This window comes from Tauraco erythrolophus, chromosome 13, assembly GCF_009769465.1.
Source record: "Tauraco erythrolophus isolate bTauEry1 chromosome 13, bTauEry1.pri, whole genome shotgun sequence".
Classification (NCBI taxonomy): Eukaryota; Metazoa; Chordata; class Aves; order Musophagiformes; family Musophagidae; genus Tauraco; species Tauraco erythrolophus.
Genome location: NC_141477.1, coordinates 8736564 through 8752007, shown reverse-complemented (window position 1 = coordinate 8752007; position 15444 = coordinate 8736564). Strand labels below are relative to the sequence as shown.

Genomic DNA, 15444 nt, shown 5'->3' with positions numbered 1-15444 from the left:
TGGCGTCCCCAGCACGCAGCGTTCAATCCACCAGAGAAAGCTGCTTTGTGTTTAAGCAAAAGGCTGTTTACTGTTATTTATATGTAGAGAGGAAGTCAGGCTAAATGATCACAGTCGTTCCTTCTGCCTTTATAATCCATGACATATATAATTAAAGCACAACTTTTCAAGTCAGTGTTCCCCTCCGGTGTTTTGTTAATCCTATATTTAACACAAAATTGGGTATTTCAGTGCGGATTGTCAGACCTGGGCAGCAAACAGCAGGGCAGGCAGCTGGTGCCCCATCCAGGGCTTGGACCCAGCCCAGCCAACCAACTGGGAGAGCCAATGGAAAAGCATTCGTTTAATTTTCAGCACACTCTTATGCAGTTTTCTCAAGTGGACACATTTTCTGGAACAGACCCCCGCAGCATCCTAACACACCCGTTATGGTATAACTTAGATCTGCACAATACAATGTTTCTTAGACAACCAAACTAAGGCTTTATTCTCAGAAAGAGAAGTCAGACTTGCCTGAAAGGTGAAAACAGAGCAAAAAGGGCAGATGTGGGAGCAAAATCCAGAGAAAAGTAGAAGTGTGCTAGACTGACCAAAGCCAGGTTCAGGAGCAAAACGCAAATGCACGTGGAGCCAAGCTCTTGGTGAAGCCACGAGCCCCTGATGTGCTGCGTGGCTAACGCGGGGGCATAGCAGAGGCTGGGGGCATGGGTGATCTTCACCCTATGCTGCCATTGCACCTTCAGGACTCCAATTCCCTGAGCAGCCTGAAAGTATTCCAAACCCAACCAGCTGATTTCAAAATCAGCACCAGAACAACTAACTTGCTAGAAAATTTGGACCCAAGGTACCAAAGCTGATTTCTGCTGAGGATGCTGAATACATTGCAATTATACAGCTGCGCATTGCACATGTTGGAATATCTGCACAATTGCTACTGCGGGCACCTAGAAGACCCTCCTGTTGCAGGCAATTAAATCTACTCCATCCCAACAGACCAAGAAGCAAAGCGAGGAATTGGCTTGAGGGATTAGCATTTCCTACCAAGAACTTGAAAAAAAAAAAAAAAAATTGCTTTCTGCACCTCTATCTGTTGCAGAGCGCCAGTAATGGAACAATAACCCATTTGAGAGCACCAAGTTCCAACGCAGGCTGCAAGCTCCAGATTTCTTGGAGGAATTGGTGGTGAAAAGGCTGGGGCTGCCCCGTCTCGCCGGCAGCCGGGGGGAAGCGGAGCCCGGGGCAGCCCCGCCGCCCTCGGAGGTCCCCCCCGCCGCCGCGGCTGCGGCGATGAGAGACAGCGCGGGGCACAGCCGGGCAGCACGACGGCTCCAGGCGAGCGTCCTGCGCTTGTTATTTTCCTTGCCCGAGTTAATTGGTTTCCTTCGCAGATTTCTGTGGGTTTTAATATCGCACCGTGTTTGCGCCTACGGCGCTGCAGAAAGGAACGATCCGAGAGAAATAAATTCCTAGCAGCTTAATTTAGAGAGGAAAAACAGATACCTGCCATCAGTCTGGAACGTAAGCCAGCAAGCCAGAGACAGGGCCTATAATAGGTTATTTAACAGCAGCCGTGTCAGCTGGGTTGCAAATGTGGTCAATGCCTACCAGTCCAACTTCCCCCCTGCAGCCCTGAGCAGAGATTCAATTATTCTTTGAGAAATACATTGTTAAATAATTAAAAAGCTACTGCATGATTTTTTCCTTTTTTTTTTTTTTTAAACCAGACTGATTCAATTTTGGAAGTATAAAGCCATTATAATGTGTCAGCTAGCAATTAGCTACTGTACACTGTTTATTCTTGAATATAATCTTTGAGTAGCAGGGCAATATTCTTAGAAACGCAGCATTAACTTGTTCCTCAATGACTTTAATATGGCTCTTTTCAAATTATTGCTCATAAAATCTCAGGGAAGAAAAATCTACTGATGATATCCCATCTCCTTAATTAGTTCTCTCTCTCTCCATCAGCAACCCAATAGCAAGTGTAATATTTATACAAAACAGAGCACACAAGCCTTACCACTAACTCTGGTGATATCGAAACAAGCAGGTAAAAAGCGATGCCTGTTTTGCAGCCTGCGCAGACACTGCTCACAGGTATACACAGCTTTTCAGATTTATACTTCAATAAACACATATACCGAAACCATCCCAAAGGTTTTTACATCACTAATAGTATTTTTCACTATAAAATGCCCTCCTCCCTTCCTATGCTGAATGGAAAACTCTTCCAACCCTAAAGGATTTGGTACTGCCATTCCTCCCGCTCACCCACCCCCTCACAAAGGACCATGTACTTATCTTAATCTCCCCATAGGAACAATCCCTCCAGCAGCCAACTTTTGCTCCCTCCATCCACCTTTCTCTTCCCAAAGACCACTTTCCACTAAAACAACAAGGCTGGAGCCACTGAAGCTCACCAAATCATTTTAACAGTTTTTAAGCTGCTGAATATCTCCAGTAGAATAACTACAACCATTTGTTTTCCAGCTAAGCCGGAGCAACCCCACGGCGTGTTACCCAGCCTGTGGTGAGGGGTGCATGAGGCTCACGCCATGGCGATGCTGTGGACCTCCCCAAGCAAAGCCTAAAATAGAAGCGTAATAATTGTTATTAAAGGAAAGTAGTAAAAATATCTCAGCACAGCACAGATTAGCTGCTGGTAAAATTAATCCATTCAAGGTCAAAAAAGGGCTCAGTAAGACCCTATGTTCTTTTTTCTTTTTTTTTTTTCTTTTTCCTTCATCTGTTGATTTTTCTTAGTTTTGAAGCTACCAGATCCATATTAATTTTTTCACCCTGACAGTCAGTCCTAGCCTAATCCAATTAAAGGTCAGCACCAAGATAATTTACCCAAAACATAGCAGACAAGGTAAAAAAAGACTCCCATTAGATTTTTATTCGTGATAAAATAATTATAGTTTTCCCAAAGACTAAGCAGGCTTACTGAAAGTGTAAATCTTTATTTTCTATAAAGATATAAATATCTTCAGGGCTTTTTTGAGACTTTGTTGTAACACATCTTGTTTTTACATGTACTGCGGTTAGTACAATTGAATTACAGAATGACTTACAGCATTAGATTAGCTTCTGCTTGATTGAGAATATCTTTAAAATGGAAATCGGTGTGCACTTTTAACCTCTTTACGAGGCTATATTATATGTCTGATTAATATATTAAAGTGACTCATTCAACAATAGGCTGTTTGCAGACAGAAATTAAATTAATTTGACTTTATCACAACACCTTTATTAACGTTGTCAAACTGAGGACTAGAATTTGATTATGAGAAGCAGAATCCAATAAACTGATATATAATAATTCCAAAACGAGGGGGAGAAGCATTAGATTGACACACAAAAAAAAAAATTGGACTAAATACTTTCAATGCATTTTTGTGCATCTTCTTTACTTTCCACTTACCTCGCAGGTGGTAAAATGGGCATTTCCACAACTCACTGAAAAGAGAAATCTCACACCAAAATCTTCAAGGTAGAAAGTGCTATCAAAGTGCTTTGTGGCTCCTAACCAGCAATAGGAATTGCACGAAGTAAAGCTCAGAGATGCCCAGGGCATTTTTCAGCATCTGCTGGGCAAACCTTCTCGGGCCCATCCGCTCTGAGCTCCTGGTGCCATCGTGCTGGTCAGAGCCATCCCGGCGTCACCTCGCACGGTTCCTGCTGTCCTCAAACGCCCTCCGCTCCCTGTTTTTTCAGCTGTCCCTTGGCGAGGAGACAGAGGAAGGAGGACAAACAGCAGCATACATTGAGTTATCTATGGAAATACCTGCTCTCTGATGCTCTGGAGAGCAGCAGTATGAAGTTTATTTGTACAGTGATACGGATCAATATGTGCAATCCAAGAGTTAATAAGCTTTAGAAAGACATAACTGGGAGCACATCAGTCACCCCCAAATCACCCTCAAATCACCCAGCTCACTCACCCTCTCCAAGTCAGTGCCTAAGAGCATCATCTCTACCACCACTGATGGCACAGAAGAGAATTAGGTGTGAAAATTGATTAGGTTAGAAAGATACACCTAGGTAAAGAATTGCTAAATTCCCCAACTGCAGGTGTGTTGGGTTTTGTTTCTTTTTTCCTTTTTAAAGAGAAATAACTCTGCCAAAGCAGCTGTAGGCTATCGGCACAGCTTTCTGCAGCCAGCCTGCTCTCACTCCAATGAGGCTGTGAAAGAATAATGCAGTTGGCAGCAAACTTCTCCCTCCGAGGGCAGGCTCCATGTCCTCGGGGGTTTATTAGTGGGGAGAACACAACAGGTAGGGATGGAAAGGGCCACCAGTTCATTTTGCAGTAACCCGAAGAGGCTGAGAGGATGCTCAAGCACTCTCCCGGTAGCGAGGGGTGCTTTTGCTGCAGCAGACGGCTGAAAAATCTGCCTCAATTGTTTGTTGTAATTTTTTTTTTCCCCAGCTAAATGTATTTGTAGATGGCATCTTTCACGCCTGGTTCCTCAAAGCCACTTTACCATAAGATGTAAAAATGATATAATTCACAGCACCACACACAGGCAGAGAATTCAAAATGAAGCAAAACACTCATTGCAACCCAGCCCTTCATCCTTTCCATCTCAAAACAAAACGCTGCTGCTCCGCTTGGGCAGCTCTGGGCACTATTTCTGCTTTGCAGAGGGTCGCTTTTAAGTTTCTGGTTTGTTCTTGGCTCATTCATCAGCATTGCTAATGGGAGAGTTGGTCCTAGTTCTAAGGCAGCAACACTCACGGGGGTTACTGTCACTGGAAGTAAACTCAGGGCGGTTAAGATGAAGGATGCCCGGAGAATGACCCCGGACGGAGGTCTTAGTGGAAGCGGCAGTCACGGATAATGAGGCCAAAAGAGGGTTTAGCGTAAAAAGCATCAAGAGATGGCTATTGGTGAGCAAGAGCCTGGCGTTGCAAAGCTGCGGGTCTTAGCAAGGGTAAAAACCTTCAGGAAAGGAAATGGGCCAGAATATATTTTGCTAATAAGGCATCTACGTTAATAGAGGTCGCGGGAGGCTGCGGCGATCTGGATGCCAAGCGAGGGAGCCGTATTCGCGGGGCTGATTCTTGGGGAATTTTATCTCTCTGATAAAACAAAGACTTGCAGCCAGCTTTGATAGAGGATCCCAGAGGCAGCTCCACGATTCCTCAGTAAGTGTAGAGGGCAACGGCTTGGCTGGAGGGACAGTCCAAATGGAGCTAAGTGAGAAGAAAGGCAGTTCATGCCATGGACGTAACTTCTCTGCGGGCTTGTCTGAAGCCAGGTGGGTCAGCCTGGACCTAAAAGCCTCTTGGTTCTGCTCACAGCATCCTTCTGAAGAATGTTTGGCTGTAAAGCTCCTCTGCAAATACACCCCCAGCAAAGAGGTTGTGGGCTGTGCCCCAGCCCCCCCGTTCACAGGGGCAGCTCCTCCCCAGCCAGCACCTCTCCCACGGCTCCCGAAGCAACAGAAGCCTCAAGACACCCAGAAGGAATTTTCTGACGCTGTGATCTTTGGTTCAAACTGAAACTCAGTTTTTTCCACTTAAATCCAATCTACTTCAAGACCTCATGTTATATCCTTGACCATTACGATTTATCACAAAATGAGACCGTTTGAAATTTCAAAGCCTAAATCCCAGTGCCCAAGGAACAGAGACACCCCCACACATCCCCTCCTGCAATACGCACAGTCTGCTTTGGATGAGATGATCGCCAGCTCTCTCCTCTCCTACATCCCAAAGCATCCCATGTCCGGCTACCAAATACAGGATGCTGTGATGGGAGCCAGGAAAAAAGGGAGAGATGAGAACAAAAAAAGAAGATGCTCCATGCAGTGAAGAAAGCTGCGTGATATTGCAAAGCTGTTTACCATCGTTTCCAACTGTTAAGACCGTATCCTGCACCACCACCTCTGTTAGCTCTTTGTACTAATTTCAGGGCATCTCAGAACCAAATATCTTTCTAAACACTTGGGAGCCAGTTGCACAACAACGAATCAGCTCCTCCACTAAAACAAGGAACAGGCCAAGCCATAGGACATTACAAACAGGTACAAAGAACCAGTAATTGATCTGTGCAAGATCTCTAGGTTTGTTCTGACTTCAGCTCAGAAAAGAGGCAAGACGTCCTGTCGCGTGCAACCTGCGTGCGTCCCGCTTGAGCTGTAGCCAACGCATGATTTGAAGTGAGATCAAGCCAGGCTCAGTGGGCGCCGTATGATATTCCCGCCCATAAAATGCAGAAGCCTTAAAAAGCTCTTTTTATGCCAGCACAGTAGTGGGGATGATGTTGCCACCAGCTGAGCGATTTGCCTCTGACTGAAGTCAACGAAAAGACTCATGCAAGCTTCCGTGCAAAGTTGGGTTGGGCATCAAGCACGCTGTCAAAAGACGCTCCCCGTGTTGCCGTGTGTGCGTGCGGGGAGGAGGGAGCACCATTAGCAGCTACCTTCTACTTTTAATTAAAAACAAAGCATCACTGCAAATTCCACTGAAAGGGCACAACATGCCAGAGGCTAGAACACATCCAGATAAAAGGACAGAGAGAGCGTAAAAAAGGTGAAGACAATATAAAAGTACGCAAACAGAAGAAAAATCAAGTGCTATTTAAAATTAAACCCATGTTGATACTCAATGCCATCTCCTCTGGCTTTGTACGGTCAGGTTGGAGCATCCCCAGCCACACTCACCACTCCCACCCAGCAGCTCTGCACAGCCCTGCACGCTCACAAGCGCAGCCCCACATGCTCGCCTCACTTCGGCCGGGCCCAGTTCCATGACAAATTGACCCAAAACCTCACCATGCTATTAGGGCAAGGAAGAGGGAAGACCAGTACATCACTTTGCCCATGTTAGACCCCAGCAGAAAAAGGGCAAGGTTGACTAACAACCATGAAAGCATGGCACCCATGTCCTCTAGAGGCAAAGCTCTCATTAGCAGTGAATTAAGTGTGTGATGCCAATAACCTCCCTCCTCAGGCCAGGCAAGAGTTAAAACTTTCACTAGGCTGAGCATAACCTCTGGGCCTCACTCCCTTAGAGAGGCAAGTGACGGTCAAGAGCATTCATGTCAAAGTCACTTCCAAAAATGAGATGCAGACCCTTAATTTGCTACTGTACATTTGAACATTCAACCAAAGGTTTAAGACCAGCAGCAGCGTGCCAAAGTCCCTGGATCAAAATTGTTGAGGCTGGGTTGCAAAACCACAGGCATAAATAATTTTTGCCCTTATTCTTCCAGCGCCAGCCAAGCCGCCAACAACATGAGGATTTCTAGATCAAAATCAACACCTCACGGTTCAGCGCACTGCCATATGCTTCCCCAACTATCAAAAAATCTTTAATATCTGAAACTTCTTCAGACAACTAATGGTAATGCTCCCAAGGTATTTTCACAGGATACAGGCTGATACTGTCCTCAGGATCAGGTTTATTTTCATCCCGCAGCAGGAACAGACGCTTGCTTTAACAAGCATCTTACCAGGCACCTTACGCTGCCTACCACAAAATGGTTAACAAAAGCACACGATAAACACACCTCGGGATAGCTACGAGCGGGTCTGAGGTTACTGAAAACCAAAATCTCACCCATATTTCCATCTTTAAGCGAAAAAATGGAGCTAGCTACCAGCAAGCGTTAGAGAACAGCCTGAGGATTAAACTTTGCCGATCAAGAAACCGAAAATACAGAGGCTGTACTTCCAACCGACTATCCCATGAGTGACACCAACGGAAAGCAACCCACATTAAAAGTACAAAGAAAGCGATCTCGGCGTCTCAAAGGGAACGACTTCTCGAATAGCGCTGTAATTTCAAAGCTTTCCTCGTAAGTCTCTTGCCAGCTGTAGCACAGAAAGAAATCCGTTAGCAAGTAGGAAAACTCACCGGAGCTCCCCACCGAGCAAAGCAGGTTCCAGCGACTTGCCAGGTGAGCCGGCTCCGAAAGCAGCTCCTGGGCAGCATCCAGGGAAAACCACACCGGCATCGCCGTGCTGGCAAACGCACTGGATCACTGTGTATGGCGACAGGTGAGATTTTCATCCCTGGGGGCCAAAAGTCCCTTTGCTTACATATTCTTGAATTTCATCCCTGCGCACCTGCAGGTACTGCAAATTTCTCCACCAATTTGCAGCAGAGCAATGCTTCTCTCTGCGATGCTACCAGCAATCAAAGTAGCTGCTTATCTTTTCAGGGTGCTCACGGTCTCCCTACCAGGATTCCCCCAAAAAAAATCAAGGGCAAACGAGGGTCCAGTTTTCCCAACTCTGTTCCTTTCTGGAGCTCCTCCAGCAGCTTCCCCTGGGCTCACCGGCACTCCGCCTGTGCTGGCTGGAGTGAGTGCTCCAGCTTTGGGATAAAACTAAACCCAGCCTGCACTGTGGCTTCTCCTTCTCTGCAGCACGGCTACATAACCTAATTAACCCAGGCCTCAGCAGCCTTTTAAAGACGTTTGTAGGGAAGTAAAACAGCAGGGATCTGCTCACAGCACAAGCATGCTGAGAACTGCACCCTGTTCCCATTCGGCGCTGGTACCTTCCTCTAACCCGCTCCCCTCCTCAGCACAGACGGGTGCGATGGGTTCAACAAAGGTCTGGCTACCTTCATTTCACAATTTAACAGGGTTTTCTAGAAATTCAGCCGTCAGTTCTGAGTGAAGAAAAACGCTTTGCCGAGTACTCCACTCTTTCCTTCCTTGGCAATGCTCTGCACAGAGCTGCACACCTCCACCGACGGCAAGGGGGGCACCAGGGGCTGGGCAGCTCTACCAGCCCGTGTCTTTGCATTTCTACCTAGAAATGCAGATGCCTGGAGTGGGGCACACCTGCCTCACAAGCCTGGACTAGCTGAAGCTTCTTGATATGTTGTGGTTTTTATGGTGGTGGGTTGCTGGTGTTTTTCATAATGTACTTTTTCTATGAGACTTGTAAAACTAATCCTGTATTCCTTCACAACCAGTTTTCATTCCCAGACTCAGTTGGTGTTACAGACACATCAGCTCTACAGCATGTTCTGTCCCCGACCCCAATTACGCTGACACCACACACGGGTCCTGCCAAGCAGAGTCCTGCTGTGCCAGCCAGGGATCGGCGACTCCAGCTCCACGTGCCAACGGGGAGGCACCACAGGACAGCTAAAGGGCAGGAGAAGTCCTGCCACCCCCGTCCGAAGGGCTGGGCGGGGACACACGCTCTGCTGAGTGTGCAGAACCAAGCGGCTAATGGAGCCAAAGCCCAAATCCCTTTCTCCAACGATTCACAGTTGCGGTGCACCCTCCATCTCACATGCAATACACCCTACAGCCTCACCCCAACACACCCACCTTTTTCGGTTCATGTCTCACCACACTCTGAATTGCCTGTTATTTCTCAATCTGTTGAGATACGTTCAAAACCCTGATGAGTTACACAGGGCAGAAAAAGCCTCAAGAAAAAAAAAATATATTTATGTAGACAAATTAATACCCGTGTCTAATCAACAGTCTTTACCTCAACTCTGCAACCTTTCAAAATAAATTTCCAGTGCTGGCTTAAGGTAAGCAACCCCAGTGGAGATCAACTAGTAGCAATGTAAGACACCCAGACCTATTGTCTCTCTTGTACTTTCAAGAGCAGAGAAAGCGTTAACTTCAAGAGGTGTTCAGGTTGAATATTTTATGACATTTATTTGTACTGCATCCCTCCAATTCTCTTTGTTTGTGGTAGAAAGCACGAACAGACTGACTGAAATCACTCTTCCCTACATTCATGATTAAAATATCTACAAGACATGGACGTACTAGGCACATTTTCAACCAGAGCAAAAAAGTAGCAGACAGGAAAATTAATAGGATATAGACATAGCCCTAGACTCAAATTTTTTTTTCCCTCATGTGCCTTGAGACTCAGCCTCCTTGATAAAGTATTTTAATAGCATATTTTAGGGGTGAAGTTTCTAAACAGACAAATTGTGGAAATAATAAAGCCCTAACACACACCACCCCTGACAAATTAATTGTTAAAGCAAGGCTTGGGATGGAAACTGCCTACTGCCAGAATATTACTGAATTCACTCTTCTGCATTGCTATTTACACACCAAGAACCACACCAGGCTTACATTTAAATGCGTGTCTGGAGGCGCAAGGTTTCCAAAAGCAGATTAACAACAGTATGACTCCAAGCCTTGGGAACTGCAGAGCTCCTCAGAAACCTACCTGGAGGCTCTGCAACACCTCTGGAGCTCAGGTTCACATGTCCTTCATGACCAGGTCTGCAAGATAGAAGGGTCCAGCTCGTCGTGCAAGTGTCTGCACCCAGCCTAGGGGTGGGTGGTGAGGGAGGACAGAGGAGCAGCCGCACAGAGGAAGGCAGCTCTGTCGGGTAACGCACCCAAGGACCTGAAATATCAGGAGGAAACACTGCTGCTGCAGAAGAGCCACCAATGCACTGAGAAACAAAAGAATCTCAAAGAACAGGCAAGGGCAGTAGTGGTGCTATTCAGGCTGTCATCACCACAGGCACGGAAGAGAAGTCTTCCATAATTCCAGGAGGTTTTAATGACAATTAAATAACCTGTCATTATCTTTAATAGCATACAGGTGAATTGAACTTTACCTACAGAAGTGGTGGTGGCCAAGGTCAGTACTAAGAGAGGTCGATATGAGAAGCCAGTGAGAACAAAGCCTCACATTTTCAAAGAATCATAGAATGGTTTGGGTTGGAAGGGACTTCAAAGATCATCTAGTTCCAACCCCTCTGCCATGCGGAGTTGGAACTAAAGACAACTCCCACAGCATTTTATACTTTGATATGACAATAGTGTCTAAAAACAATCATATTTACAGGATAATGGTAAACACAACTGTTTCCTTCTGGATATATTCCTTGAAACTCAATATGTACTGATAAGTTTAACAGAGAAACTTTCATTCCAGTACATCTGAAAAAAAAAAGTAATCTATCACTTATAAGCAGAGATACTTACCCCAGATCCCAGACACAGCCCAGCTATCAGAGTCAGGCCATCTGCAATGCTGTAGATAAGACTCTCAGCACTTCCATTACTGCCCTGTTCCTCTACTGAACAGCTCATATCTTCATTCATAAAAGAAGTTGCTCTGGGCTCAGGTTTGACACGAGTTTTAGCTGAGCAACATCAGTATTTTAAAAATAAACTTTAAAAACTCAGTATCCGTTCTCCTTTAGTGACAATTGTCAGACAATTGGCTTGTTTGGCTTGGATTTTTTCCCTTTGAACTCCTGTAACTCAAAAACGTCTCTAGAACAAATAAAAGAATCACCCAAGTATTAAATAATCAATAGGAGTTATGTTTAAACAAGTACCTAAGCACATATGGCACTAATGAATTCAAACAGCTCTATCAAGTACGAAAACACTGAATGGTTTTGCAATGCTCAGTGATTTTTTTATTTTAAAGGAAGCCAGTTTATGTTCTGTTTTGGCAGAGAATCGGCAGATTATGGCTCTACTGCCATAGCTTGCGCTGACTTTAGCGATGCTCCATCTACTTGTCCTCCCACAAACACATTATCAGTAGACAGGTCAAGGCCTCGATATTCAATAATATAACTGACAGTCATGTTCCTTCACTGAATACATGGACGGCTTCAAGAAAAAGTATATTTTTATTGTTATGCCAATAAAAGAAGGATACGGGAGGACAAACACTTATCCTTTCAGGACCACACAGCAATGCACATGTTGTGTGCGCTCGCAAAACCTGGCATACAGCCTGTAAGGGAAATGTTTCTGTTCTGCCTTAGCATCTACAAACATAGCAGATTTGCTGGTGCAAAACGTGTTGGATGCTTTTGCTCACAGCTAAACATGTCAACTGATCTTTTAAGATCAAATAGGCTCACACTACGTGTAGAAGTAAGTTTTGTTTCTTACTGCCTTGGAAATGCCAACTGGGCTTAGAGTTGAGCTGGGTTTTTACTCCTATATACATCTTTGTCGGCTGTAACATGAATTTTCCATCTCACCTGACCTCAGGCTAAACCTACAGTTACACCTCTGCTCCTTTGCTGTTTCAGAGAGAGTCAACAGGTTCTGATCAATGGGAAAAGAGCCTGCCCTGGCTCCACAGCAGCAGAAATTGTGCCCAGCAGAGCTGCTGCCCCGGACCCTGTCAGCTGGAACCTCCCTGCAGTCCTGGGGACACGAGAAACACTTGGCAGGCAGCCATAAAACAGGGTTTTTCTGCAGAAAGGGGCTAAGGCGTGCAGCAGGTTGAAAGCCCGCATCCTGCACCGTACCCTGGAGCCTAAGGTGCAGCCCATGAGTCCTTCCCGCATCCATCTGCCCGGGTGACCAACACCGTAACCCAGCCCTCAGACACAGCCTCCTCCTGGCCACCGCAACACAAAAGTAATCCAACTTACTGGAGAGTCGGTCCCTAAAGCCATTCTAAGCAATGAATAGAGCTTGCACCATGTGTGCCAAACTACTCAGGGTGTGCAAAACTGCCCAGATGCCACCACGTTATTTCACAGGCTGCACAAGTGTGGTGGCATGTCTTGTGCAATCACCGAGCAAAGACAGCACATAAAACAGCACAGAAGAGTGCTGCTGGCTGAATGCCACCTAGCTCCAAATCCATAAGCCGACACATCTCCACGGTCCCCCAAAAAAGATAAGAGTTACAGTGCAAGTACTACAGTGACCTACATAAACACAGTTCTTTTGTAAACAGGAGTCAAGAATGATAGGAACAAGCAGCTAACAGGGAAACGGTGGCAGATTTTAATCATCGATGGCGTTAAGCAAACTATAACAACATCCCTGCACTTTTGTCCCCATCCCCAACTCTACCCTGCACGGAGCAGTTCAACTGTATCTCAAGAAGCATCTTCTCTGCAAAACAAGCGTTATATTGCCACAGTCCATTTGTCCTTGGCATTCAAACAGAGCAGCAGGGTTTTCTGAATAAGAAAGCCTCAGTTTCTTGGGAGGCTCAAAAATTCACACAATATGGTTTTAAAGAGTAAAGTCACTCCTAATAAATAAGAAATAACCTCATGCCTGGGATTAAAGGCAGTTTAAAACTGAAATGAGCCACCAAAAGAGGGAAAACCAGATCTCCTTTAGTAAGTCAGGAAGCAGGGGATGCCACGGTACACGCTTTCACTTGGCATCTATTTGGAGGTACATTTTTCAGTGAAGTTGAAGAAGGCAGAGGACATCTGGAGAGCAGGACCAGCCTTTCAGAGCTACCCGAGGCAAGCACAGCACCCGGGGGTACTGAAGAGGCTGGGACATCTCAGTTCCCAGTCTCAACCCTAGCTACAAGGCTGATGCCAGGATGACTCCAGACACTTCTGCTCTGGCCAACCCGAAAAGCAGCAAAGCCCTTAACCGAAGCCCAGGCCACGTAAACACCAGTTTCATATGCTATCAAAAGTTTTAAAAATATAGAATTGAGGGGAGAAGAGGGGAGGAGCTGGAACTGGAGCATTTGGGATTTGCTGGTTGGAGGACAGGGGTAGGTTGGTTTCAACGTGTCAAGCTAGCAATACACAGCCAAGCCCTGCCGTAGCAGCAAGCATGGGGAACCACAGAAAACCACTCACGGCTGTCGAGAGCTTTCCTCCGTTCTTCTGCACGTAGACGATCGCACCCCGCACCAGGGAGAAAAGGTTCAGGAGGACATGTTCCATGTCGTAGATGCCACGCATGCCTTTGGTCAGCCCCTCCAGCGACCCAATGTACTCTCGCCAGTGGTTATCGATCTCCACGACGCCCGCCAAGCATCCTTGCATCACCAGGCCACAGTAGCTGGCACAGGGCTTGGCCAGGAGGAGCCCTTGGCAGTGCGAGCAGTACCACATCTTTAGCAGCGCTCGCCCACAGTCCTTGCTGAATTTTAAGTGGTCCGTAGTGTTTATCACCTCGATCCCCAGGTTGAGCGCCTGCAGAAAGACTCGCGTGGCCTGCAGCGACTTGGACACCTGCGTCATCATCGTCTTCGGGTAGTTACCAAAGACTTTGAGGTCTCTCCTGGCTGCTCGCAGGCATTCAGTCATTTCCACGGAGGGATCAGGGAAGCCGGGATTAATCAAGTGAGAGTAAACCAAAGGGAATAAACTGTCAAAAAATTCATTTATCATGGCATTAACACTGATGTCAGAGCCCAATATGTACAGCGAGATATCAGTAAAAAGTTCTCCAACAAATTTAAGAGCTCTGGGCCCCATGCTCTGGTAGTAGGTCCTAAACATGCTGTTGGTGAAGTTTCTGGCATGCCGTACTACAATTTCAAAGGCTTCTGCAAAACAGAACAAATGAAAATAAAGTTATTAAGAGACAACAAGCTCAGGAACAGGGAGGATAACATTGTACCACATTACTGCTGCAAAGGCTGGTCCCATCTTGCCCACTTCAGGTTGCATGCCGGCTGGCAGCCGTGTCTGCTGCAAAACTTAACAGCATCAGGGATTTTCAGGGGAAATGCATATATTCTTTAAAGACAAGCTACATTTCAACATGGCCAAAACTATGATCTAGTTAACATTTCAGCTTTTAAAGAAAATATTGATTCAAGAAAAGAGCTAGACTGCAATTTCTTTCTCTCCCTCTTTCCCATTGATTTGAAATTAACAGGAATTCTAGCTGGAGACTTAATTTAAAGCAGAGATAAATGTTTGACAAACTGTACAGTGTTTAAAATCAGGAAACAGTAAATGCTGACATTCCATTATGAAAAGGAAAATATTCATAGGAGCTTAATCACAGAGGGTATTCAGACCTGACCTCCAGCGCCCACCCTGCACTAAGTGTCCTCAAAGCCACTTGAAAAGCCCCTGCAGTGCTGTAGCTTTCACAAGTGCACCAGATCCAACATTTCATCTGCCCTGGACATGAGCTGCTGCATGGTCCAAAGGGATGCTGAGAGCCAGCGACACAGTGTCCATCTGTGCGTGCCCAGCCAGGACCACTCTCACACACAGCAGATTGTGCCAAACTGCCTCATTGAAGCTCACATTTTACATGGAGACCACCAATACCCTAGGAAAACCCAGGGTGCGTTTTCCCCTCTCCACCTTCAAAGACTTGAGGACCTTCTGTCCATGCTTCCTCCAGGCAGCAAGCAGGAGAGCATCCGGCAGCACAGTCGCTGCACTGTTATTCCCTGAATTACAGCCCCTCTCGCCGGGAGGCTTCCAAAATATCCAGACCCAGGTATGTAAAGACAACATACCTACACACATCCCAGTCTGCAAGGTAAGACATTAGAAGGGAAGGCCACCAGTGCAGACTAAAGTCTTTTTCTTTGGTCAACTCTCTCTACCAGCCTGTGTCCCACCCTCCAGGGTACTATTCATAAAATGCTAAAATAACGAACAGCCTCTCAGTTCCCAGGTCACCACCCAACGATGTAACCGCTCTCAACTGTGTCACTCTGGAAATACACATCCGGGCTCAATTTGCATGAAAATTATTCATGTTCAATAATTAAAGGGAAT

The 15444-nt window shown here is 46.1% G+C and overlaps 1 protein-coding gene across 1 annotated transcript in view; it reads right to left on the bottom strand.

Annotated features, from left to right (window-relative positions):
- GPC3 (glypican 3) overlaps positions 1-15444 on the bottom strand; it is a 154352-nt gene that overhangs the window by 68953 nt on the left and 69955 nt on the right. Inside the window, exon 3 of the mRNA XM_086619626.1 lies at positions 13552-14246. Coding sequence (XP_086475752.1) covers positions 13552-14246 — 695 coding nt within the window. The remainder of the gene's footprint in view (positions 1-13551; positions 14247-15444) is intronic.